We start from the raw sequence: 24224 nt of genomic DNA on the forward strand, positions 1-24224 counted from the left end.
GTTTTCATTCATTATTATTCATTTACAATATATATAAATAATGTCATTTATATATACTGAATGCCTATGGTAACTTTCAGAGTTCATAAAGTTCTTAGACAACCATTATTTCATTTAATACCCTCAAAAATGTTACGAAAAATCAAGACCACGGTCTATTTTAAATGGGGGCAAACAGTCCCAAAGAAGGTAAACCAATATTCAGGGTTAATCATTCTCCTTCTGTTGGATACTTGATGCTTCTCCCCCTAACTTTTCATTCTTACATATCAAGCCAGGTATATTGAAATAAACAGAATTTTAAAAACACTATGACTAAATAAGAATGTAAGGTAATATTGAGGGAAGAGTAGTAGAGATGGGGATATACTTCTGTCTACTCCAATATAGCTTTCCCAGACCATTTCATGCAGTTAATAGATAAAATATTTTTTTAAAGATTTTTATTTATTCATGAGAGATATAGAGAGAGAGGCTGAGATACATGCAGAGAGAGAAGCAGGCTCCACGCAAGGAGCCCAATGTGGGACTCAATCCCGGGACTCCAGGATCATGCTCCAGGCCAAAGGCAGGCGCCCAACCACTGAGCCACCCAGGTGTCCCAAAAGATAAATATTAATGACTAATTACTTCACAGGCTGTTGGTTAGGCATAACCTTTGTCTTTTTATTTTTTTAAAGATTTATTTATTTATTTACTTATTTATTCATAGAGACACACAGAGAGAGAGGCAGAGACACAGGCAGAGGGAGAAGCAGGCTCCATGCAGGGAGCCCGACGCAGGACTCGATCCCGGGTCTCCAGGATCATGCCCCAGGCTGTAGGCAGCGCTAAACTGCTGCGCCACTGGGGCTGCCCATAACCTTTGTCTTTAAGCCAAATGTTTTCACTGCTAAATGTCTGCTAAGGATACCCAACCACGAATATATGGGTTTGTTATGAATATGTGAAAAACTGTCCTACTGAAGTGGGACAATCAAGTCTCTTGCGCCAAATTAAGAAAGCTTCTAACATGCTGAAAACATGGACATTAAATACGGAGTTCATGTTGAAAGTGTTAGTAATAATAAGAAAGTGATCCTTGGAGGGGTGCCTGGATGGCTCAGCCAGTTCAAACGGCTGCCTTTGGCTCGGGTCATGATCCTGGGGTCCTGAGATGGAGCCCCACGTCAGGCTTCCTACTCAGTGGAGAGTCTGCTTCTCCCTCAGCTGCTCCTCCTGCCTGTGCTCTCTCTCTCAAATATATAAATAAAATATTTAGAAAAACCTGATCCTCTTTATATTGTAGAGGGGTTAAGTTTCCTCCAGGAATGTTACACAATACAACTGTATTTCATGATCTCCTTACCTGATTTCAGGTGTAACAATCTCTGCTGCCAGACTATCTGAAGATTCTTGACTTCCCAGAGGCATTAAGCCTATAAATATACAAACATTGATACAAGGTTTAAGAGAGAGATGAAATCAGACAAACCATAAAGGACTCTTAATCATAGAAAACAAACTGAGGGTTGTTGGAGTAGAGGTGGGTGAAGGGATGGGGTAACTGGGTGTTGGACATGAAGGAGGGCACGTGATGTAATGAGCAGCGGGTGTTATATAAGACGGATGGGACACTGGCTCTGACTCTGAAATCGATATTATACATTAATTAACTGAATTTAAATTTAAAAAATATAAAAGTAAAATAAAGAGAAAGCACATTGATTTCCTTTAGTTTTACATGAAACCTTACTTTAAGCATTAATTTTAACATTTAGAATCTTCATTTTAGTTAAGTAAAAGACCATACAAGTTGCCTTATGTTATCATCATCATTTTAACCATCTTGAAGTGTACAAATGAGTGGTAGCAACTACATTCATTATGCTGTGGAACCATCACCACTACCTATTTCCAAACTCTTCACCCCAAAACATAAATTTTGTAACCATTAAATAACTCCCTACTCTGTTCTTCCTTAGCCCCTCATAACCTTTATTATACTTTCTGTCTCTCAATGAACCTGAACAGCCTAGATACCTCATATAAGTGCGGCAATACCAGTATTTATCCTTCAGTGCCTGAGTTACTTTCCTTAGCGTAATGTTTTCTTTTCTTTTCTTTTTTCTTTTCTTTCTCTTTCTTTCTTTCTTTCTTTCTTTCTTTCTTTCTTTCTTTCTTTCTTTCTTTCTTTCTTTCTTTCTTTCCTTTCTTTTTTCTTTCTCTCTCTCTCTCTCCTTCCTTCCTTCCTTCCTTCCTTCCTTCCTTCCTTCCTTCCTTCCTTCCTTCCTTCCTTTCTTTCTTTCTTTTTGGTAGTTTAGGTTTTATTTCATCATCATAAACTGAACTCTGCAATCCAGCTAGACTTGGGGAAAGGAACCACGGAGTCTGCAGAACTGCGGTGAGAGTGCGGAGACTCTGGGCTATTTCAAGCAGGTGGGAGTGGAGGGGCACTCTCCTGAGCTAAAGGAATGGTCTGGAAGTTCAGATAAAACAAGAGTTAGATTCATCAGATCTGTCCACAGTCGGCGATGGTGATCTTCTTGCTGGTCTTGCCATTCCTGGACCCAAAGCGCTCCATGGCTTCCACGATGTTCATGCCCTCCTTGACCTTGCCAAAAACCACATGCTTGCCGTCCAACCACTCAGTCTTGGCAGTGCAGATGAAAAACTGGGAACGGTTTGTGTTGGGTCCAGCGTTGGCCATGGACAAGATGCCAGGCCCCGTGTGCTTCAGGATGAAGTTCTTGTCATCAAACTTTTCCCCGTAGATGGACTTGCCGCCAGTGCCATTGTGGCGTGTGAAGTCCCCACCCTGGCACATAAATCCTGGGATAATCCTGTGAAAGCCGGAACCTTCGTAACTGAATCCCTTCTCTCCCATACTCAGAGCACGAGAGTTCTCTGCTGTCTTTGGAACTTTGTCTGCAAACAGCTCGAAGGAGACGCGGCCCAAAGGCTCGCCATCCATGGCGATGTCAAAGAACATGGTGGGGTTGACCATGGCTGGACGGTGAGGGCAGCTCTGGGGCGGCGTCGTCTGCCAGCTTAATGTTTTCAAATCTCAAACGTGTAGCAGAATTTACCAGAACTTCATTCCTTTTCATGACCAAATAATACCCATTACACACACAACATTTTGATTTTCTTGAACCATTCATCTGATGAGGAACATTTAGGTTGTTTCCATCTTTTGGATATTGTGAAATAGCATCTGCTTGAGTCCTTTTTCATTTTTAAATTCTTTTGGATATTTACTTTGAAATGGAATTGCTGGATCATACAGTAAGTTTAACTTATTAAAGAACAGGACTCTTCCACCAGAGGCTCCCCATTTTACATTCCTTACAGCAATGCATGAGGGTTCCAATTTCTCCATGGACTCCCAAGAATTATTTTTCTTTCTCTTTTTTGGGTAATAATCCATTCCAAATGGATATGAACCATCTCACTGTGGTTTTGATTTGCATTTCCCTAACGATGTTGATATTGAACATCTTTTCATGTGCTTTTTGGCCATTTGTGTATATTCTTTGGAGAAATATCTATTCAAGTCCTTTGACAATTTGTGAGCTTAGTTGTTTTTTGCTGTTGTTGAGTTGTATAAATTCTTTATATATTCTGGATATCAATCACTTATTAAATATAGGATTCACAAATATTTTCTCCCCATTTTATGGGTTGACTTTTCACTATCTGGGCTCTCTGTTCTATTCCATTAGTTTATAGGTCTGTCCTTATACCCATAGCCACTGCTTTGATTGCTACCATTTTATTAAGTTTTGAAATAATTAGGGTGAATTCTCCAACTTTTTTTTTTTTTCAAGACTATTTTGGCTAACCTGAGTCTCTTGACATTCCATATGCATTTTAGGATGGGTTTTTCTTTCTTTTATTTTTAAAGATTTTGTTTATTTATTCATGCAAGACACAGAGACATAGGTAGAGGGAGAAGCAGGCTCCCTTTGGCGAGCCCAATATGGGACTCAGTCCCAGGACCACGACCTGAGCCAAAGGCAGACACTCAACCACTGAACCACCCAGGTGCTCCTAGGATAGGTTTTTCTATTTCTGCAAAAAAAAAAAAAAAAAAAAAATGCCAATAATATTTTAATAAGGATTGCACTGAATCATCTCAACAATAGGTTTATAGTTTTCAGGGTGCAAGGCTTGCCTCCTTGGTTAAATTTATTCCCAAGTATTTTATTCTTTTTGATCTTATTGTAAATAAACTTTCCTTAATTTCCTTTTTTGTATTGTTCATTATTAGTGTGCGCACACAGAATTATTTTTGCAGCTAACATAACTGAGTTGTCTCCTCAAACTTGGCTGAATTCATTTGATTAGTTCTAATAGGTATTTTTTGCTTTTGTGATCATGCCATCTGCAGAGATAGTTTTAGCTCTTCCTTTCCAATTGACTTAAATTTTTTTGGTCTAATTGCTCTGGCTAGAACATGCTGTGCTCTGTTGAATAGAAGTACAGAAGTTGTAGTAGCTGGTATCATTCACCAGCTATGAATGATACTCACCATATCTGAGTATGGTGTGCACCATGGGTTTTTCATATATGGCCTTTACTGTGTTGTGGAAATTTCCTTTCTAGTTGTCCTTCTAATTTACTGAGGCTTTTCATGTTTTTTTGTGTGTATGTTTTACGATGAAAGGTGTTAGATTTTGTCAAATGCCTTTTCTGCATCAATTGATCAGGTGTTTTTTTCCTCCATTCTATTCATGTGGTATACTATATTGGTCTCTAGATGTTTATCCTTATGTGAATTCCATGCTTTTCAATTATTGTAGCTCTATAGTAAGTTCTGAAATCAGAATGTGTGAGTTCTTCAACCTTTTGCTTTCCAAGACTTTTTTTTGGTTTTTAGCTCCTTGGTATTTTCATACAAATTGTTGGATCAGCTTGTCAATTTCTATAAAAGAGGTCTGCTTAGAATTTGATTGGGATTATACTGAATCTTTAAATTAATAAAGAGAACTGCAATCTTAACTAGAGTGAACTTTCTGATACCTGAACATGGACTATTTCTCCATATATCTAGATCTTTATCTTGGCAATGATTTATACTTTTCGGTGTATAAGTCTTAACACTTCTTTGTTAAACCTATTCCTAAGCATTTTATTCTTTATGATACTACTATAATTCCATTTTCTGTTTACTGGGAGTACACAGAAATATAACTGGATTTATTATTATTATTTTTTTAAATATTTTATTTATTTATTCATGAGAGACACAGAGAGAGAGGCAGAGACATAGGTAGAGGGAGAAGCAGGCTCACCACGGGAAGCCCGATATGGGACTTGATCCCAGGACCCTGGGATCACCACCTGAGCCAAAGGCAGGCGCTCAACCACTGAGCACCCAGGCACCCCTATAACTGGATTTATATACTGACCTTGTATCTTGAGACTTTGCTGAACTCATTTACTAGTTCTATGGTTTTGTTTTGTTTTTTTTTACATCCTCCTTTCCAATTTGACTGCATTTCTTTTTCTTGTCTGACTGCACTGCTTAGAACCTCTGATATCATGGTGAATAGAAATGGCAAGGTGTCCTTATATGCACTGTTACACTTACTGTAGCATTATTTACAACAGCCAAATTATGGAAGCAACCCACATGTCACTGATAGATAAATGGATAAAGAAGAGGTGGTATATATACACAATGGACTGTTATTTGGCCATAAAAAAGAACAAAATATTGCCATTTGCAACAACGTGGATGGAACTAGAGAGTATAATGCTAAGATTCTCTCTCTCCCTCTGTCCTCCTTGCCCTCACTCTTGCTCAAAAAAAAAGACTCTTACTTAACCCCAGAGAATAGATGGGTTACCAGAGGGAAGGTGGGTTGGGGGTGATGGAAAAAATAAGTAATGGTGATTAAGAAACACACTTATCTTGATGAGCACTGATGTACAGAATTATTGATTTCACTATATTTAGTAAGTAATAACAACAAGATAGAAAAAAAAAAGAGTGATCATTCTTGTCTTGTTTCTGATCTTAGGGGAAAAGCATTTAGTATTCATCCTAAGTATGATGTTAGCTATAGGTTTTACATAGCCATCCTTTATTAGGTTGAGGAAGTTTCCTCCTATTCTTAACTTGCCAAGAGTGTTTATTACAATGTCACTAACTTTTTTTTTTGTAAGATTTTATTTATTTACTCATGAAAGACACAGAGAGAGGCAGAGACACAGGCAGAGGGAGAAGCAGGCTCCATGCAGGGAGCCCAACGTGGGACTCAATCCTGGGTCTCCAGGATCACATCCTAGGCTGAAGGTGGCGCTAAACCGCTGAGCCACCCAGGCTGCCCAATGTCACTAACTTCTTAAACTTAATGATACTACATACACAACTCTCCATGTCAAATATATAAGATATACTTCATTCTTTTCAATGGCCCTCCAGTATACAGTTGAATAAGACTGCTAACTTTTAGGCTGTTTCTAAATTTCACTATTATAAACAATGCTTTAACTCATTAGGGTAAATTTTTAGAGCAAAATTGCTAGGTCAACAACATACACAAAAATAAGGTTAAAACAGGTTTATAGGTGGCAAAGAAACAAATGTGTAAGTCTACATAAGATGGTCTTTCTTGATGACAAAGGAGCTGAGAGTTAAAGAATTAAGGCTTAGTCTGATTCTTAAAATTTTGGGAAAACTCATACAGTTGATTAGAGATAAATGAAAGGATTACCAAGCAGCAAAAAGAATACAATTACATTCAGAAATAATTTTGTGTGTGTGAAGACATATATAATATATAAACAACTCTAGCACTGACTATTTTAAACTAAAAGGCTTTACACAGCAAAGAAAACTATGAACAAGGGATGCTGGGTGGCTCAGCAGTTGGGTGGCTGTCTTCAGCTCAGGCCCTAATCCCGGGATCCAGGATTTAGTCCCACATCGGGCTCCCTGTGAGGAGCCTACTTCTCCCTCTGCCTATGTCTCTGCCTACCTATCTCTGTGTCTCTCATGAATAAATAAATAAATCTTAAAAAAAAAAAAAGGAAACTATGAACAAGAGGAAAAGGCAACGTACTAAATGGAAGAAAATATTTCCAAACCATACATCTGATAAGGGGTTAATATCAAAAACAGAGAACTCATACAACTCAACTGCAAAAGCAACAATTAAGAAATGGGCAGAAGATCTGAATAGGCATTTTTATAAAGAAGACAAACAGATGGCCAACAGACACATGAAAAGATGCTCAACATCACTCATAAGGGAGATGAAAATCAAAACCATAGCCTCAAAACAATGAGATGACAATGAGATGTCACCTGACACCTGTTAGAACAGCTGTTATCCAAAGGACAAGAGTTAAAAAGTCGTGCTGATATGGACTAGGGAACCCATGTGCACTGCTGGTGGGAATGTAATTTGGTACAGCCACTATGGAAAACAGTATGAAGTTCCTTACAAAATTAAAAACAGAAATGCCATATGATCCAGCAATTGCTCTTCTGGGAATTTATCCATAGAAAATGAAAATATTACCTTGAAAAGATAACTATGCCCTCATTATTTACAATAGTTAAGACATGGAAACAACCTAAGTTTCCATCAATTGATAAATGGATAAACAAGTTGTGGAGTGTGTGTATAACATATATACATATATAATTTATATTTATATATTATATATATATATTTATTATTTACCCACGAAAAGAATGAAATCTTGCCATTTGTTGATATTTTATACACCTTGAGAGAGCATTATGCTAGCTGAAATAACTCAGACATAGAAAGACAAATACTGTGTGATCTGACTTGTATGTGGAATCTAAAGACAAAACAAAACAAAAAAATAAGAACACAAAAACACCCAGCTAACAGATACAGAGAACTGATTGGTAGTTGCCAGAAGTAGGATATGGGGGGTAGGCAAAATGGGTGGAGTTGAAAGGTACAAACTTCCAGATACAAAGCAAGTCACAAGGATGTAATGTACAGCATGGTGACTATAGTTAATAATACCGTACTGCATATCGAAAGTTGCTGAGACTAGATCTTAAAAGTTCTCATCATAAGAGGAACAAATTTCATAACTATACATGATTGACGTCAATTAACCTTTGTGTGGTGATTTCACAGTATATACAAATATCAAATCATTAGGTTGTATACCTGAAACTAACATAATGTTATATATGTCAATTATACCTTCATTAAAAAAAAGAAAAAATGAGAAAGATATGTAACTGTCTTTAGCTGGCCCTGGTTAATTTGCAATAGAGAAAAAAAAACTTTTGGGTATCTGAAGTGGGCCTGACAAGCTTTCAGCATAAGGAAAAATGGTGGTGATGAGGACACAGTTAAAATGGCTGCTGGGCAGGCTGAGTAAGCTGGAAAATGGGGCCACAAGAGAGCTGTCCAATTATCAATAGAAACAACAGAGAGGGGTTAAAGGCAAAATGCAGTGGGTAGAAGGAATGAGGAGAAAAAGGAGGGTATAGTCAGAGGAAAGGAAGAATCCCAGTTTTGGGTAACCGAAAAGTCAAGGGCTGGTTATTAGTGCAGGAATGAACAAACTGTGAAGCTGAACAAGTCACTGTTCACGCTCCACATCTGCCAGCATGATGACAGAAGTGGTAGGGACTAACTCTGAGCTAAGCGCTGCTTCTCTCCTGTGAGAAGAGCAGAATTCTACCTGAGAATGCACTAATAGCCACTCCACATCTCAAGTGGAAAAAAAAACAACAACACTTTAAAGAGGTCAAAGAGGTCAAAAGCAACTTTCTAGAATAGGGATGCCTAAGTGGTTCAATTAAGCGTCTGCCTTTGGCTTAGGTCATGGTCCTAAGACCAAGTCCCACTCAGGCTTCCTGCTCAGTGGGGAGCCTGTCTCTCCCTCTGCCTCTGCTGCTCCTTCTGCTTATGCTCTCTCTCTCTTAAATAAATAAATAAAATCTTAAAAAACAAAACAAAACAAAGCCAACTTTCCATAATAAAACTTTCCAGGTTTATTATTAACACAGATGATTTAACAAATGTTTATGCTTTTGATCTAATAAAGTTCAAATATTTAAACACAATTAAAACAAAGTAGGAAAGTAAATCTGGTCTCATAACTTGTCCTATTTGCCATAAAATATGGCAAGACTTTAGAATTTCTATCAACCTCATGGCCTGTTCACTAATTTTTCATTTTCATCCATTGGTGCAAGTACCTTAAAATGAATCTAAAATCTCTCTTTTTTTTTTTTTAATTTATGTATTTTAGAGAAAGAGAGCATGCAAACAGGGGCAGGGCAGAGAGATAGAAACCTTAAGCAGAATCCTTGCTGACTGTGGAGCCCAATGTGGGGCTTGATCCCAGGACACTGAGATCATGACCTGAACCAAAATCAAGAATTGGCCACTTACCCAGCTGAGCCACCCAGGTGCCCCTGAATCTAAAATTTCTACTGATACCATAAGAAATTAGTAATCTTGCTTAGGCTAATGCAGTATTTTCACCTTGAGTTGTGAGCTGTCCTTCTTGAGCCTGTACACAACGAAGTTCTTCAATGGTTTCCTTCAGAGAATCCCTTTCCGTTCTTAACCTCTGGGGGAATATTAAAAAGAAGGAAAATTAGCTTTAAGTTTTATGAATTTATTCATCAGGGTCTTTGCCTTACCTAAGATAATGGTGAACAGCAGGGAAAATGGGCATGGTTCACCTTTTGATCTTCCATTAAAAAATCATAAAAGGAAAAATTACAACAAACTTTTTCCCATTTAATAATGAATATCTACAATGTGCAAGGCAGTATGTTATCCACAGTTAAACATAAGAAATATAAGTGTCTACTCTGTCATTAACATAAGTACATTACATAAATAACATTCCCTTCATAGACATAAAACAATCAAACAGCAAAGACTTTAAATATTCATAAATCATTAAAAGTAAAAATATTTGGGCGGCCCAGGTGGCTCAGTGGTTTAGTGCCATCTTCAGTCCAGGGTGTGATCCTGGACACCCTGGATTGAGTCCCACGTCAGGCTCCCTGCATGGAGCCTGCTTCTCCCTCTGCCTGTGTCTGTGCCTTTCTCTCTGTGTCATTCATGAATAAATAAATAAAATCTTAAAAAAAAAGAGTAAAAATATTTTTAAAAGATTCAAAATATGCTAAACAAAAAGAATTGGGTCCTCTGTATTAATTCTACAGAAAACAGAAAACACATATTTATAGAAAGTCATGAGTAGAACAATGTATAAGAAGTAACAGTGGTAGAAAACATAAAAATATACAAAAGAAATTAGAATGGAAGTAAAAATATTCTTTTACTCTTTTAGATTTATTCCTGAAACAAAAATGTAAATCTTGTATAATTTAAAAACAAACAGGAATTCTCATTTTAAAATTTACAAACAGAAGGAATTAATGTAGTCAAAACATGAATTAGATATCATTGTTTTAATTTTAGCAGTGTTCAAAACCAGAATGTCTTATACTCACATCCTTTTCTTTTTGAAGACTGTCAACCTTTTCTTTTAGCCGCTTATATTCAAAATCTAATTTATCTGCTTTCTTCGATTCTTCAGATAATCTATTTTGTAGTTCTACTACCTGATTCAGAAAGGTACCATTAATTTGTGTAATTTGAAACATTAAAATGTTCATTATTTTCTTCTGCAGAGCTATGAAAACTTCCTCCCCCACAAATACTCAAAAACATGAGTATGATATAGCAGCCTACCCTAACAGAAAGAACTAGTAACAAAAATCTGCTCAGACATTACAGGTTCTAAAACCAGAATATCTGGAATAGCAAGGTACAAAACTATGAAAGAACTATTAGCTGGAAAAATCAGTAAGGAAGCTTGCCTGTCTTAAAGTGAGAGCTCTGGGTTTAATGAAGAGTAACTTGAAATTTCAATTCTAACTATGGCCTGCTACTATGTAAATTTGTTTCCATTTCTACCACATGCCTTATCTGGCAAATCATAACACAAGCAATTAATTTAAAGTAATCTTGGTTAACAGTGCTGTGAAATATCTAGCAAAAACAGAACATATATTGTCTGGAGAAACACAACATCAGCCCCAACCCTCCAAGTATTCCCGAAGATAAAGACGAGCCAAATGAAAGAGCAAAGGCTATAAAGAAGTCCCTATGAACACCAGCTAGAAAACCAGTAACAGCAACAACAACAACAAAATAGCAGAATAAGACCTATAAAGATTTTAGATTGGAATTATCAGTTACAAAATATGAGGTTTAATAAGTAAAGAAAATAAAGACAAATCAAAATTATGAAAGGGAGATGATCGGGCAGGTGTGAAAGAACACTTAAAGAGAACTTGTGGAAAGAAAAACACTATCACTGAAAAACAAAGTATATTAAGCCACAGATCAAAACGGGCAGAGAGAATTCATGTATAGAATTGTACTGCAATATTTCTTGTTGTAGATTCCTATGTATTTTGTTTGTAATTCATTGCTAATACTATCTCTGGTGTCCTTCTTTAGTTCCAAACCAAAGTTCAGGCATTCTTTTCTTCAAATAATGTCTTTCTGTAATTCTTGCTGTTCTCTCTTCTGAAACTCTATATCATCTCATTTTAATGTTTTTAGATTTCACATATAGTTTCTCTAGGGTTTATTTATTTTGGTTAATTTCTCAGTCCACATTCAAGTTCACTAATTCTTTCAACTTTATTGTATGTTGAAAATTTCATAATAAAATATTAAGTAGAAATGTATCCAGCAAAAAAACTTGGTGTATAGAGCTGTTCAACTAAAACTTCTTCAACTCATTTTAAGCTAATATATAGTTTTGATGCCAAAATCAGATCAGGAAAGTATGAGATAGAAAACTTCAAGTGAATCATAGGGGAAAAAGATTCTAAGTAAAATGAACAAAGCAAATCTAGCAATGTGAAAACGATAATCTGCAGTAACTCTACGAGGTTTAAATCAGGAATACAAAGATGGTTTAAGCATCAATAATCAGTTAATATAACTCATCACATTCATAGAAAGGGGAAGCAGTATAGGAGTCTCTCCATAGTGCAGGAAAAGGAGTTCATTAAATTCAACATCCATTTAAGATAGACACTCTGAGTAAAATGTGCTAATAATATACTGGTAAAACATTTAAAGCATTCTGTACAAAATAGACAAGAAATGATTGCCTACTACAATTACTTCTATTCATACTTGTATTATAGGTCGAACATGCTGATTAAGAAGGAAAAAAAGGGTATGGAGTAGAAAGAAAAAAGACTGCTTTTATTTGTATATGACTTCTGATGAGAGATCCTACAGACATCAGAATAATATGAAATGCTGGCATAGTTGTAAAATGAACATAACAATCAATTTCAATCATATAAAATGGAACAAATGGAAAATGGAAAATGATATCATTTCTTTTGGTAATCACAGTTACAAAATCTGAAGGTACCTAAGAGTAAATATAACAAAATATGTACATGACAGTTAGAATTATAAAACTTAGCTGAAAGACATTGAAGACCTAAACAAATGTAAAGATATATTCACCAATAGAAACATTCATTGCCATAAGATGTCAATTCTCCCTAAATAATCGATAGTCAATTTAATTCCAATTCCCAAAGGTTTGGGGTATAAAAGGGAAAGAAAAGGTCTCATAGACAGTTTTGAAAAAGAATGAGATGTGGGGGTATATATTATCAAATATCAAAATTATTAAAAATATATAGATAATAAGATTGTGGAATATTGATGTAAGAGGAGACAAACCAATGAAAGAGAAGAGAGTGCCAAGAAACAAATTTAAGATGGAATCTTTAGGTGTGTGATAGAATAGAATTGCAGGTCCTTGTGGAAAAGACTATTATATTAAATAAATGCCAATCGGGTGACTGGTTGCCTACACAGAGAATAAAATATCAAATGGATCCATAATCTAGCATCCTACACAAAAACTAATTCCATGTGGCTAAAAGACCTAATTGAGCAAAACAAACTAAATCTTTGTTAAGAAAATAGAGATTAGCTTACATCTTTATATAGGAAATGACTTAAGACATAAATGGCATAAGTCATAAAAGGATATTTAAAGTTCATAATCTTAAAATTAATCTCAAAAAAAGTAAAAAGGTTACAGATTGGCAGGAAATAAATGCAGTAAGTGTAATTGACAAAATATTAATAGCAAAACATATAAAGAAGTTTCAGAAATCAGTAAGAAAAAAATACAAGTTTTAAAATGAATAAAAGATTTAAAATGGGCCATTCACAAAAGAATTGTGATCATTAAAATATATTTGTAATTAGGGTAATGCAAAGTATAATCATGAAGAGACACTATTTCATACTCATCCAATTGGCATAATTTCAAGTTTGACAATACTATGTGTTGGTGATAATGTGGAAAGACAGAAATTCATAAAATCTTGTTTAGTAATACAATCACTTCAAAGAACAATTTATCTAATTAAATGAAGATACTCTAAAGAAGAAACTCCTTATAGCTGAAAAACTTTCACACATGTATAGAGGAGGACAGGTTCGATAACATGCAAAGTGGCACTTCTTATAATTAAAAAAAAAAAAAAAAAAAAAAGGGCTGAAACATCCTGTGTGTCCTTCAACAGGAAAATGGATAAATTGTGGTATGGTGACTAAACAGGATACCATAGTGGTACAAATGAACTGAATAAAGCTGTACTTATCATCATAAAAAAATTTCCCAAATATACTGAACAAAGTAAATCACAGACGAGGCCTTATATCATTTATATAGCTTTGAACCATGCAAAGATGTTATACATTTTTTATATATATATATGTGTATATATATATATATATATTACACACACACACACACACACATATATATATATGAACTAATATATGCACCAGATGAAAAAAAAAAGATGCATAGGAATGAAAACTACAAAACAGCACAGTGGTTATATTGGGGAGGGTACGAGTCTTTTATTTTTTAAGCATAGATACTTGCATTACTATTTTACTTTTGTGTATTTCGTAAAACATAATAATTTAAAAATAAACAACAGGATCTGCTAGAGACACTAATCGATAACCTCTGGATAACAACTAAGTTTGAATGTTAACTATACTGGAATTAAAAACTTAGAAAAAAACAAACAAATCTAAGTTTCATAGGTTAAAAAACAAAAAACAATACTGTGAAAACAAAATAAGTGGATTTCTGGTGAGCCACAGTGTTATAATGGAGAACCTGCTTGAAAACATCATTAAGAAACTCGGTTACTATTCTTTTTACCTGTCTCTTATATGTCTCAAGTTGACTTCGAGCTGCATTGGCTTTTCTTAACTCTTCCTCTAGACTGACAGTGTTCTGCATATACATAGTATTCTTTTCTTCTAAGAGTTTAACCTGACGCCTCAAATCACCAAGATCTTCTAGCTTCTTTTTATATGATTCCACTTGGCCTTCTAGTTTAGATACTTTATCAGAAGAATGTCTAGAATGAGATGGGAAATCAGAAATCAGAAACACATCCTGAGCTGTAAAGCTGTTTCAATAGTGCTAACCCAAGAGGGACTGCCAGAAAAGAACACATTCTAATGAAATTATAAGACCAAAGGTGATTCTAGATTGTTTTTGTTCAGGCAAAAAAATATGACCAAAATTATAGCAAAGTGTATAATGGAGAATGTTATGTAATTTAAGGAAAGCAAGTGGTGGTGATAGTGTTTGGTGGCGGGAGGGGTAACCAGCAGAGTCACATGTAGCACAACAGCAAAATAAATCGTGCAGAGTCCAAGTGATGTGGCAATTAGAATGTTATTCGTGACCACAGGAACAGCTATTTCATGGAACAATGGAGCAGGAGGTGGGAAATTTTAGAGAGTTAAGGAGACAATGTAAATTTCACCTTATGTCATCTAAATTTGTTCTGGAGGGAAGGAGACAGTAATAAGTCTTTTCTCCTAAGAGGAGAGAGACCTAAACATAAAAATATATGCTAAAGTGGGAGATCCAAATTCAAAGAGAAATGATGACTGATGTAACACAGTCTTTGTGTGAGCAAGAAATGTTGAGACCCAAAGCCCTGAAAAAGAGAAAGAATAACAAGTCTACATTCTAAAAGCAAAAATGAAAAGATGGGTGGGAATGCGGAGCAGTTAGGAGGTACAGGAAGTATAGGACATGGAGAGTCCCACAGCTCATAGCTTCTTCCTTGATGCAGTTGGAGACAATGTCATCTACTGACACTAAGGCATGGAGAGGTGTGGGGGGTGGGTGTCCAGGTGAGAAGTTATGGACATATGTACTAGCTATGAGAGAAATGGGAGACAGAAATATCTGTCATGAGCGGCAGAATGGTGGACCACAGGGAAGAACCCAACGAAGAGTGAAGATCATGAATTTGTAGCAGGACAAAACTGTATCACTGTGTGATTTTTTTCTACTCATTCTTAGTATTCAAAGAGCAAAAGTAAAAATGGCTGGAATGACCCAACAGAGGATAAATTATACAAGTGTAATGGTCAGAAAACGAGGTGGCAGGGAGTGAAGGCACTTAGTGAGAGAACAGGCAAGTGCAGATAAAACAGTCTAGCAAGGAAATGACGCATCATGGGTGTGACAGCATCCGAGCAAGAGGAAGACTGAATGACCAGGACGACTTGAAATTAATTAAAGAAAAGGAGTCATAGTAAGAAAAGCTCCAGAGCTATACAAGTATGAAGTGATAGTCAGAGATTAATTTCTATTTAACAAACATTTATATAACACTTAATTGCCAGATACTGTTTCAACTGTTCACAAATATAAACTCAGTTCTGCATGTAAATCTGAGATAGGTATGTGTATCATCTCCATTTTACAGATGAGAAAATGGTTACACAGAGATTAATAAGTAAATGGTAGCATTGGACTCTGAACTCAGGTAGTCCAGCTTTTAAACATCCTGCTATGCTCAGGGATCCTAGAGTTTGTAACATCATTGGTAGAGCTGTTCTGGGTGATGACAGGCCTGAGAGTCGAACAAGATGGGAAGACTGTTTACCTAAGAACATCTATTTCATCTTTCAGAGACTGAGCTTCATCTGCCAAAGTGGTTAGTTCATCATTCTGTTGCCGAAGTTCAGAGATTTCCTTTTCTAACTCTTCACAGCGTATACGATAATCATCTTTGGCTGCTTCTAGTCTGTAACCAAAATAAAACGGACCAAGAAAGTACTATTTACTATTTAACAATTCTCCTTAGAACATAAAAGGAAATAAAAAACATGAGAATAAACTCTTGAATCTTTTGTGACCATAAGTGGTATCTCCAAGTTTTAATGGTCCTAAAAATGGATTCCACTGGTCCAAGGCTTATGGAAACTTGACAACTGATTACCACTCCTCTTTTCAGAAAATTAGATGTCAAGAAATATTTTTTCAACATACAGCACAATTAATTTAACGTTTTATTTCTGACTGTGAAATTAACATATGTTCCTTGTTGAAAATTTACAAAATACATAAAAGCTAAGAAGATAAAAATCATGTATTGATCTTAAATAGATAATACTGTTAGCATTTTTGAGTATATCCTCTAGTCTGGTTGCTATTCATAGATCTTTTCCCTCCAAATCTGGATAATACTGTTCCTACTACTTTTTTGTTTTGTTTTGTAAGACTGTCTCTCATGTTTATTATTTATTTTAATTTTATTTATAATATTTAATGTTAGCAGAAATTCTTAATTTTTAGTAATTCTATTGATGAATTTTATACTTTATAGTTTCTACTTTTAGTGTATGATTAGAAACTTTTTTCTTTTATCTTGTATTTTGTTAGTATTTATATAGTTGCATTTTTAACAGTGAAATTCTCAATTTCCCCTGTAATTCATTTTTGTATTATGATATCTAACTTTTTCTGCCAAAATATGTACCCATTACCCCAAAACCATTTAATAAATAATTTAACCATTACCTATGGATTTAAAAAATGCCATTTTTATTATGTTACATATTTTAACATACACTTCGTTGTTTTCTGGATCTTCCTTTGTGTTACTAGTTTGTATTTTGCTGCACCAGTACTAGTTTTAAAATTAGTAGAGAAATATAACATTTCAACACTGGACACAGCAAGCACTCCCTTATTATACTTTGTGTGTAAATGTTCTGAGAATCTCTTGCTCGTCAATACTTCTAGCTGAAAATAAAATCTGAATTGGAATCAAGTTCAAATTAAGTAATAATTTAGGAAAAAATGGCATTCTTACAATCCTCCTTACAATGTAAACAAAATAAGTAAACATGTTATCACTCTACATATATTGAAATAATTTTTATGTATAACAGAAATTTTCATCATATAAGTCCCTCATATATCTTTTAATTTTTTTTATTCTTTGGGTATTTATATACTTAAAAGTGCAAGTTTTTCCTTATGATACTAACTGCGGTTATTGCTAGAAAGTCTTCTGACCTATACAAATGTCTTATAGCTACCCTCTCTCCTCTTGGTTAAAATGTAACTGCTAGATCTTGCCATTAAAAAGGTGTATTATCCCTTTTGTAATTAAAAATAATTTATGAACAGGGGCCTGGGTGGTTCTGTTGGCTAAGCATCTGCCTTTGGCTCAAGTCATCATCCTAAAGTCCCAGGATCAAGCCCCAAGGCAGGCTCCCTGATCAGCAGGGGTCTGCTTCTCTCTGTCCCTCTGCACAACACCCTGCTCATTCTCTCTTGCTTTCTCTCTCTCTCTCTCTCTCTCTCTCTCAATAAATAGAATCTTAAAAAAATAATCTATGAGACTCAAATCTTAAAAGCTCAAAACAAAAACAAAAATTAAAGGTAGAAGTTCATAATAAAGATGAGCCAGAAGCATTATATCTGACTATAAAGAATAATAAATACTGATGGGCACCTGGGGTGGCTCAGTCGGTTAAGTGACTCTTGATTTCAGCCCAGGTCATAACCTCAGGGTTGTGAGATCATAGAGTCTGCTTAGGATGTTTGCTCGCGCTCTCTCTCTCTTCCCCGCTGCCCCATCTGCATGTGAGCTCTCTCTCAAAAAGAAATAGTGAGATATATAAATGATAAACATTCAAATATGATAAAATATTTAAATGCTTCGAAATATAAATTGCAACATATATTGCAACATGTATTCTAGAACAATAAAAGCATTAGATACTATTTCCTTTATATTTAATGAAAACTCGGGACAATTCTAAATACCATTTCCCCAAACCACACTTTAAGAAACTGGCCGCAATTTAGAAACAAAAGAGTATAGTCATACTTAAATTGTACTACCTACTGTCTTAGAAAGTCAAGATGCAGACAAAGGGTACTCAAACTTTTTGGTCTCCTTCACACTCTTAAAGTCACTGAAATTTCAAAAAACTTTTGTTTATATATAGTCCAGTTTATTAGAAGACAGCTGGGTTGTCATAGCTATTTCTGTATTCATCTGCTGTGATGCCTTTTTGGCTGAAATATATGATGGAAATCCACTCTTACACAGATATGCAGTTAGAAAAGAGAGGGTCTGGAAGACTCTGAAAGAGTCTCAGAGAACCTGAAGAGGTCCTCAGACCACATCTTGAAATGCTGATGTAGACTGTAAGGGATGGACCATTTCTAAGGTTTAAGGGAAGACTTAAGAATCATTTTTATTTTTTCCTATTAAGTAAGATGTTATATTTCTTCTGTTAAGTCCTTCAATTTTGTGGTTCTGTTTTGTCTGGCGGAACACCAAACTTCTTTTACTTTACTTTTTCCCTTTCACCATCCAATTGCCTTTCACCATCCAATTGCTTCTTTACTTCTTTTCCCTTTCACCATCCAATTGCCAAAGGGCCATTCTTCTTTCCTTTTGTCCTTTTCCTCTTCCAGAAGATGTGTTTACACTGTCCCTTTAAATCAGTATGCCTTTTAAATAAGTCTGTCTCTATAAATTATGTACCTAGCCTTTATATTGTATCTCCTGCAAAGGGCACCAGTCTCTTATAAATTCAGTGCCTCTATGTTTTTATGGTGTCTGGTCCTTTAAGATGATGTACTTAACTATGAAATTTTCCCCCTGCAGCTTGTGGTCTAATATTTTATTTTTTATTTTATGGGGGGAGGAGGGGCAGAGGGAAAGGGAGAACGGGAATCCCAAGCAGGCTCCATGCTGGGCATGAGTCTCAGTCTCACAACCCTGAGATCACGACCTAAGCTGAAATCAAGAGTCAGACGCTAAACTGACCATGCCACCCACCCAGGCGGCCTTGAGGGTGTTACTTTGATAGAATTTTTCCTAGATGTAAACATCCTCCTTGGTCTACAGGTACCCACAAGTCCTAACACTACATTTTTTTTACCATTAAAAGATAGTTGCTGAATTTTTAAAAGTTAGACTTTGATGCATGGTCTTTTACCTGAATGTTTCTTCTTGGAGTTGTTCCAGTTGAGTCTGGAGCTGCAGATGCCTTCTTCCTGCAGGACTGTTGGGATCTTCTATAGAATCAGACTGATTAAGTCTTTCCATTAATACTTGATTCTCTGCCAAGAGACTACTTTTCTCTTCCTGCAATGCTGCAACCTGTAAGAGTATAGGAAGACAACAACTATTTCTTCCAATTACACTGGCATCAGCATAATCACTTGTAAGTGACCATTATGAATTAAATCTGGTTTTAATCAACTTCTACTTAAAACATGTACATTACTTTGGAATACTGCACAAGCAAAGCAATATGTAAGAGTAAGCAAAATTCCTTCTTTATATTTAAAAAGACAGTTCGCCAAATAAGATATGTAAATGGCAACTAGGCACACCAAAAGATACTCATGATTCATCATTAAAGAAATGCAAATTAAAGCCACAATGTTACACCAATACACTTCTACTAGAATGGCTCAAATAAAAAATACCCACTTTTTTTTTTTTTTTTTAAATTTTTATTTATTTATGATAGTCACAGAGAGAGAGAGAGAGAGGCAGAGACATAGGCAGAGGGAGAAGCAGGCTCCATGCACCGGGAGCCTGATGTGGGATTCGATCCCGGGTCTCCAGGATCGCGCCCTGGGCCAAAGGCAGGCGCCAAACCGCTGCGCCACCCAGGGATCCCAAATACCCACTTTAAAAAACAAAACAAAAAAACCAATGTACCAAGTGTTGACAAAGATGTAGAACAAATGGAAGTCTCAGACGTCTCTGGTGAGAACATAAAATGTTTCAAGCACTTTGGAAAACAGCTTTGCATTTTTCAAAAAAATTAAACATGTAACTACCACATGACCCAGCCAGTATTTACTTACTCAAGAGAAATAAAAGCACATGCCCAAAGACTTATAAACAAAAATTTTTTAAAGATTTATCTATTCATTCATGAGAAACACACACACACACACACACACACACACACACACACGGAGAGAGAGAGAGAGGAGAGGCAGAGAGAGACACAGGTAGAGGGTGAAGCAGGCTCCATGCAGGGAGCCTGATGCAGGACTCAGTCCCGGGTCTCCAGGATAACGTCCTGGGCTGAAGGCAGGCGCTAAACCGCTGAGCCACCCAGGTGTCCCATCCATAAACAACGTTAACAGCAGTTTTGTTTGTAATAGAGAAAAACTATAAACGACACAAATGTTCATCAACAGGTGAATGGATAAATTCTAGAATATTCACACAATGGAATACTATTTGGCAATAAAAAAAGAATTAACTACTGCTACTGTCAACACAAATGAATCACAAAATAATGAAAGAAGTCAGACAAAAAAAAAGCACATATATAGTGTATGATTCTTTTTATATGCAATTCTAGAAGATACGAACTAATCTACAGTGACAGAGCAGAGCTGGGGACCTGAGAGGGAATACATTAAAGAATCATGAGAAAATTTGAGGGTGATGGGTTCATTATATTAATTGTGGTAAAGTTTTCACACATTCATACATCTGTCAACATGCATCAAAATTGTATACTTAAAATATGAAGTTTATTATATGTTAATTATATCTCAAAGCTGTAAAAACAAAAGTTAACTGCCATTTCTAATTCTCACTAATTCTAATTCCAATGCCCCACTTTTTCTTGAATTCATTCTAGTTGGGCTATTGGCTCTATCATTCCACAGAACTGCTAACCAGGAGCACTACTGACACTTTCATGTCACTGTGAACAATCAACCTTTGACACAACTGATCACATACTCCTCCTTGAAGCAGTTTCTCATTTGGCTGCCAGGACAAATGACAAAGAATGACAAATGACTCTCCTGGTTTCTGTACCAATCTACCAGGCTTCTCTTTCTCCTTAGTTCCTTTTATTTCTCTGTCATTTGAGTGCTGTACAGCTTTTCCTCTCTACATACAGTGATGGCTTCCAGTTTCATGGCTGTAAATATCATTTTTTCAGTAACAGCTCGCACATTTCTATTTCTAGTCTGGAATCCTACACTGGTATCATTTCCACTTGGATGTCTAACAGGCATCTCAAATTTAAATTGTCCAAGGGGTGCTCTTAATTACAGCTCACTTCCCAGTCCTTCCAGTCTTTCCCATTTCAGTGAAAAGTAATTCTATCATTCCAGTTGCTCAGTCATAATCCTTAACATCTTTACCTGGTATCCATATCCAATCTGTCAGAAAATATCATTGGCTCTACCTTCACACATATTTTGACTTTTTATCAACCCTAAATTCTTTTTTTTTTTTTTTTTAAGATTTTATTTATTTATTCATGAGAGACAGAGAGAGAGGGAGGCAGAGACAGAGGCAGAAAGAGAAGCAGGCTCCACGCAGGGAACCCGATGCGGGACTCCAGGATCATACCCTAGGCCTAAGGCAGACGCTAAACTGCTCAGCCACCCAGGCATCCCAATTTGGTAACTTTTGAATGTGTTCTGACTGTTCCACCAACCAGCTGTTCCTTCCCCCACTACCTAGTCTCTCTCCTCAGGCCTCCCTATTGCCTAAGACACAATATTGATTATTAGGCTAATTAATAACCCTACCATGCCCTGTAAATGTTCAAGTGAATGTCATTCATCTCTCATTTTAAATCAAAAGCTAGAAATGATTAAGCTTAGTGAGGAAGGCATGTAGAAAGCTGAGAGAGGCTGAAAGCTAGGCTACTTGTACTAGTTTAGCCAAATTGTGAATGCAAAGGAAAAGTTCTTGAAGGAAAGTAAAAGTTTAAGGCTACTCCAGTGAACATGCAAATGATAAGAGAGTGATATGGCCTTACCGCTAATACAGAGAAAATCAAAGCAGCCAGAGCATTCTCGTCAGCCAAAGCCTAATCTAAAGCAAGGCCCTAACTCCCTTCAATTTTCTGAGGGCTGAGACAGGTGGGGAAGCTGCAGAAGAAAAGTCTGAAGCTAGCAGTGGTTCGTTCTAGAGGTTAAAGGAAAGAAATAATCTTCCTAACATAGAAGTGCAAGATGAATAAAGCAAATACTGATATAAAAGAGACATAAAGTTATCCAGGAAATTAAGGAGTTAAGATAATTTATGAAGGGTTATACTAAACAGATTTTCAATGTATATTAAACAGCTTTATTCTGGAAGAAGAGATTCTGTCTAGGACTTTCACAGCTACAGAGGATAAGTCAATGCTTGTCTTCAAAGCTTCAAAGGAGGGGATCCCTGGGTGGCTCGGTGGTTTAGCGCCTGCCTTTGGCCCAGGGCATGATCTTGGAGTTCCAGCATCGAGTCCCACGTCGGGCTCCCTGCATGGAGCCTGCTTATCCCTCCTCCTGTGTCTCTGCCTCTCTCTCTCTATCATAAATAAATAAATAAATCTAAAAAAAAAAAAGCTTCAAAGGACAGGTCAAATCTCTTGTTAGGGGTTAATGAACCTGGTGATTTTAAGTTGAAGCCAGTGCTCCTTTCTCATTCTGAAAATCCTAGGCCCTTAAGAATTATGCTAAATCTACCCTGCCTGTGCTCTCTCAATGGAACCACAAACTCTGGGTGATAACACATCTGTTTACAACATGGTTTACTAAATATTTTAAGCCCACTGCTGAGACTTACTGCTCAGAAAAAAAGAGGACTTTAAAGATATTATTGCTCATTGACAATACACCTGGTCACCCAAGAGCTCTGACGGAGATGTACAATGAGATTAATGTTTTCAAGCCTGCTAACACAATATCCATTCTGTAGCCAATGGGTCAAGGAGTAATTTTGACTTTCAGGTCTTATTATTTAAGAAACACATTTAGTAAGGCTATAGCTATCAGACATTGATTCTTCTGATGCATCTGGATAAAATAAACTGAAAACTTTTGGACAGGGTTCACCATTCCAGATAGCAGTAAGAACATTCACAATTCATGCGAAGAGTTAAAAAAAATCAACATTAACAGAAGTTTGAAAGACACTGATTCCAATCCTAATGAAGAACTTTGAGGGGCTCAAAACTTTAGTGGAGGAAGTAACTGCAGGTGTGGTGGAAATAGCAAGAAAACTAGAAGCCGAGCCAGAAAATGTGACTGAATTGCTGTAATCTCATGATAAACTCCAATAAATGAGGAGCTGCTTGTTATGGATAAGCCAAGAAAGTGGTTTCTTGAGACAGCATCTACTCATGGTGGAGATGCTGTAAACATTGTTGAAATGATGATAAAGGATTTAGGAATACCAGATAAATAGTTGATAAAGGAGCAGCAGGGTCTGAAAAGACTGATTCCAAGTTTGAAAGAAGTTCTACTGTGGCTAAAATGCTATCAAACAGCACCACATGCTGTAGAGAGACCATTCATAAAAGGAAGAGTTGATAGGTACAGCGAACTTCATTATTGTTTTATTTTAAGAAATTGCTACAGCTATCCCAACCTTCAGCAACCACCATTCTGATCAGTCAACAGCCAATGACACTGAGGCAAGACCCTCCACCAGCAAAAAGATGATGACTCGCTGAAAGCTAAGATGATGGTTAGCAATTTTTAAATTATTTTAGTAATTTATTTTTAAATTAAGGTGTACATATTTGAGGAAAAAATATATATACATTTGTTTTATACATAATACTATTGCATAGTTAACAGGCTACTGTGAAGTGTAAATACAACTTTTATATGCACTGGGAAACCTAAAAATTCATCTGACTTGTTTTACTGCAGTGGTATGGAACCAAATCCATAATAAGTCTATGGTATGCCTGTAATGAAGAGTAATATGCAAAGAAAAAATAATAATAATATAAGAAAAAAAATCAGACAAGAAAAAGGGGCTTATAATAAAAAGTTACAGTATTCTGTTGAGTTTTTCTACTTCCAAGAGA

General features: G+C 36.1%; 2 protein-coding genes across 2 annotated transcripts in view; both read right to left on the reverse strand.

Moving 5' to 3' along the window:
* Positions 1-24224, reverse strand: part of HOOK3 (hook microtubule tethering protein 3) — a 116418-nt gene that overhangs the window by 35576 nt on the left and 56618 nt on the right. Inside the window, exons 9-14 of the mRNA XM_025444110.3 lie at positions 19365-19528; positions 16004-16144; positions 14251-14452; positions 10466-10576; positions 9480-9567; positions 1349-1418 (exon numbers count right to left, since the gene is read on the reverse strand). Coding sequence (XP_025299895.1) covers positions 1349-1418; positions 9480-9567; positions 10466-10576; positions 14251-14452; positions 16004-16144; positions 19365-19528 — 776 coding nt within the window. The remainder of the gene's footprint in view (positions 1-1348; positions 1419-9479; positions 9568-10465; positions 10577-14250; positions 14453-16003; positions 16145-19364; positions 19529-24224) is intronic.
* Positions 1425-7900, reverse strand: LOC112657891 (peptidyl-prolyl cis-trans isomerase A-like). The gene has a single exon (XM_035699870.2). It carries the CDS (start codon positions 2984-2986, stop codon positions 2492-2494), a length of 495 nt encoding a protein of 164 aa, XP_035555763.1. The 5' UTR covers positions 2987-7900; the 3' UTR covers positions 1425-2491.

Source organism: Canis lupus, chromosome 16 (genome assembly GCF_003254725.2).
Source record: "Canis lupus dingo isolate Sandy chromosome 16, ASM325472v2, whole genome shotgun sequence".
Lineage (NCBI taxonomy): Eukaryota > Metazoa > Chordata > Mammalia > Carnivora > Canidae > Canis > Canis lupus.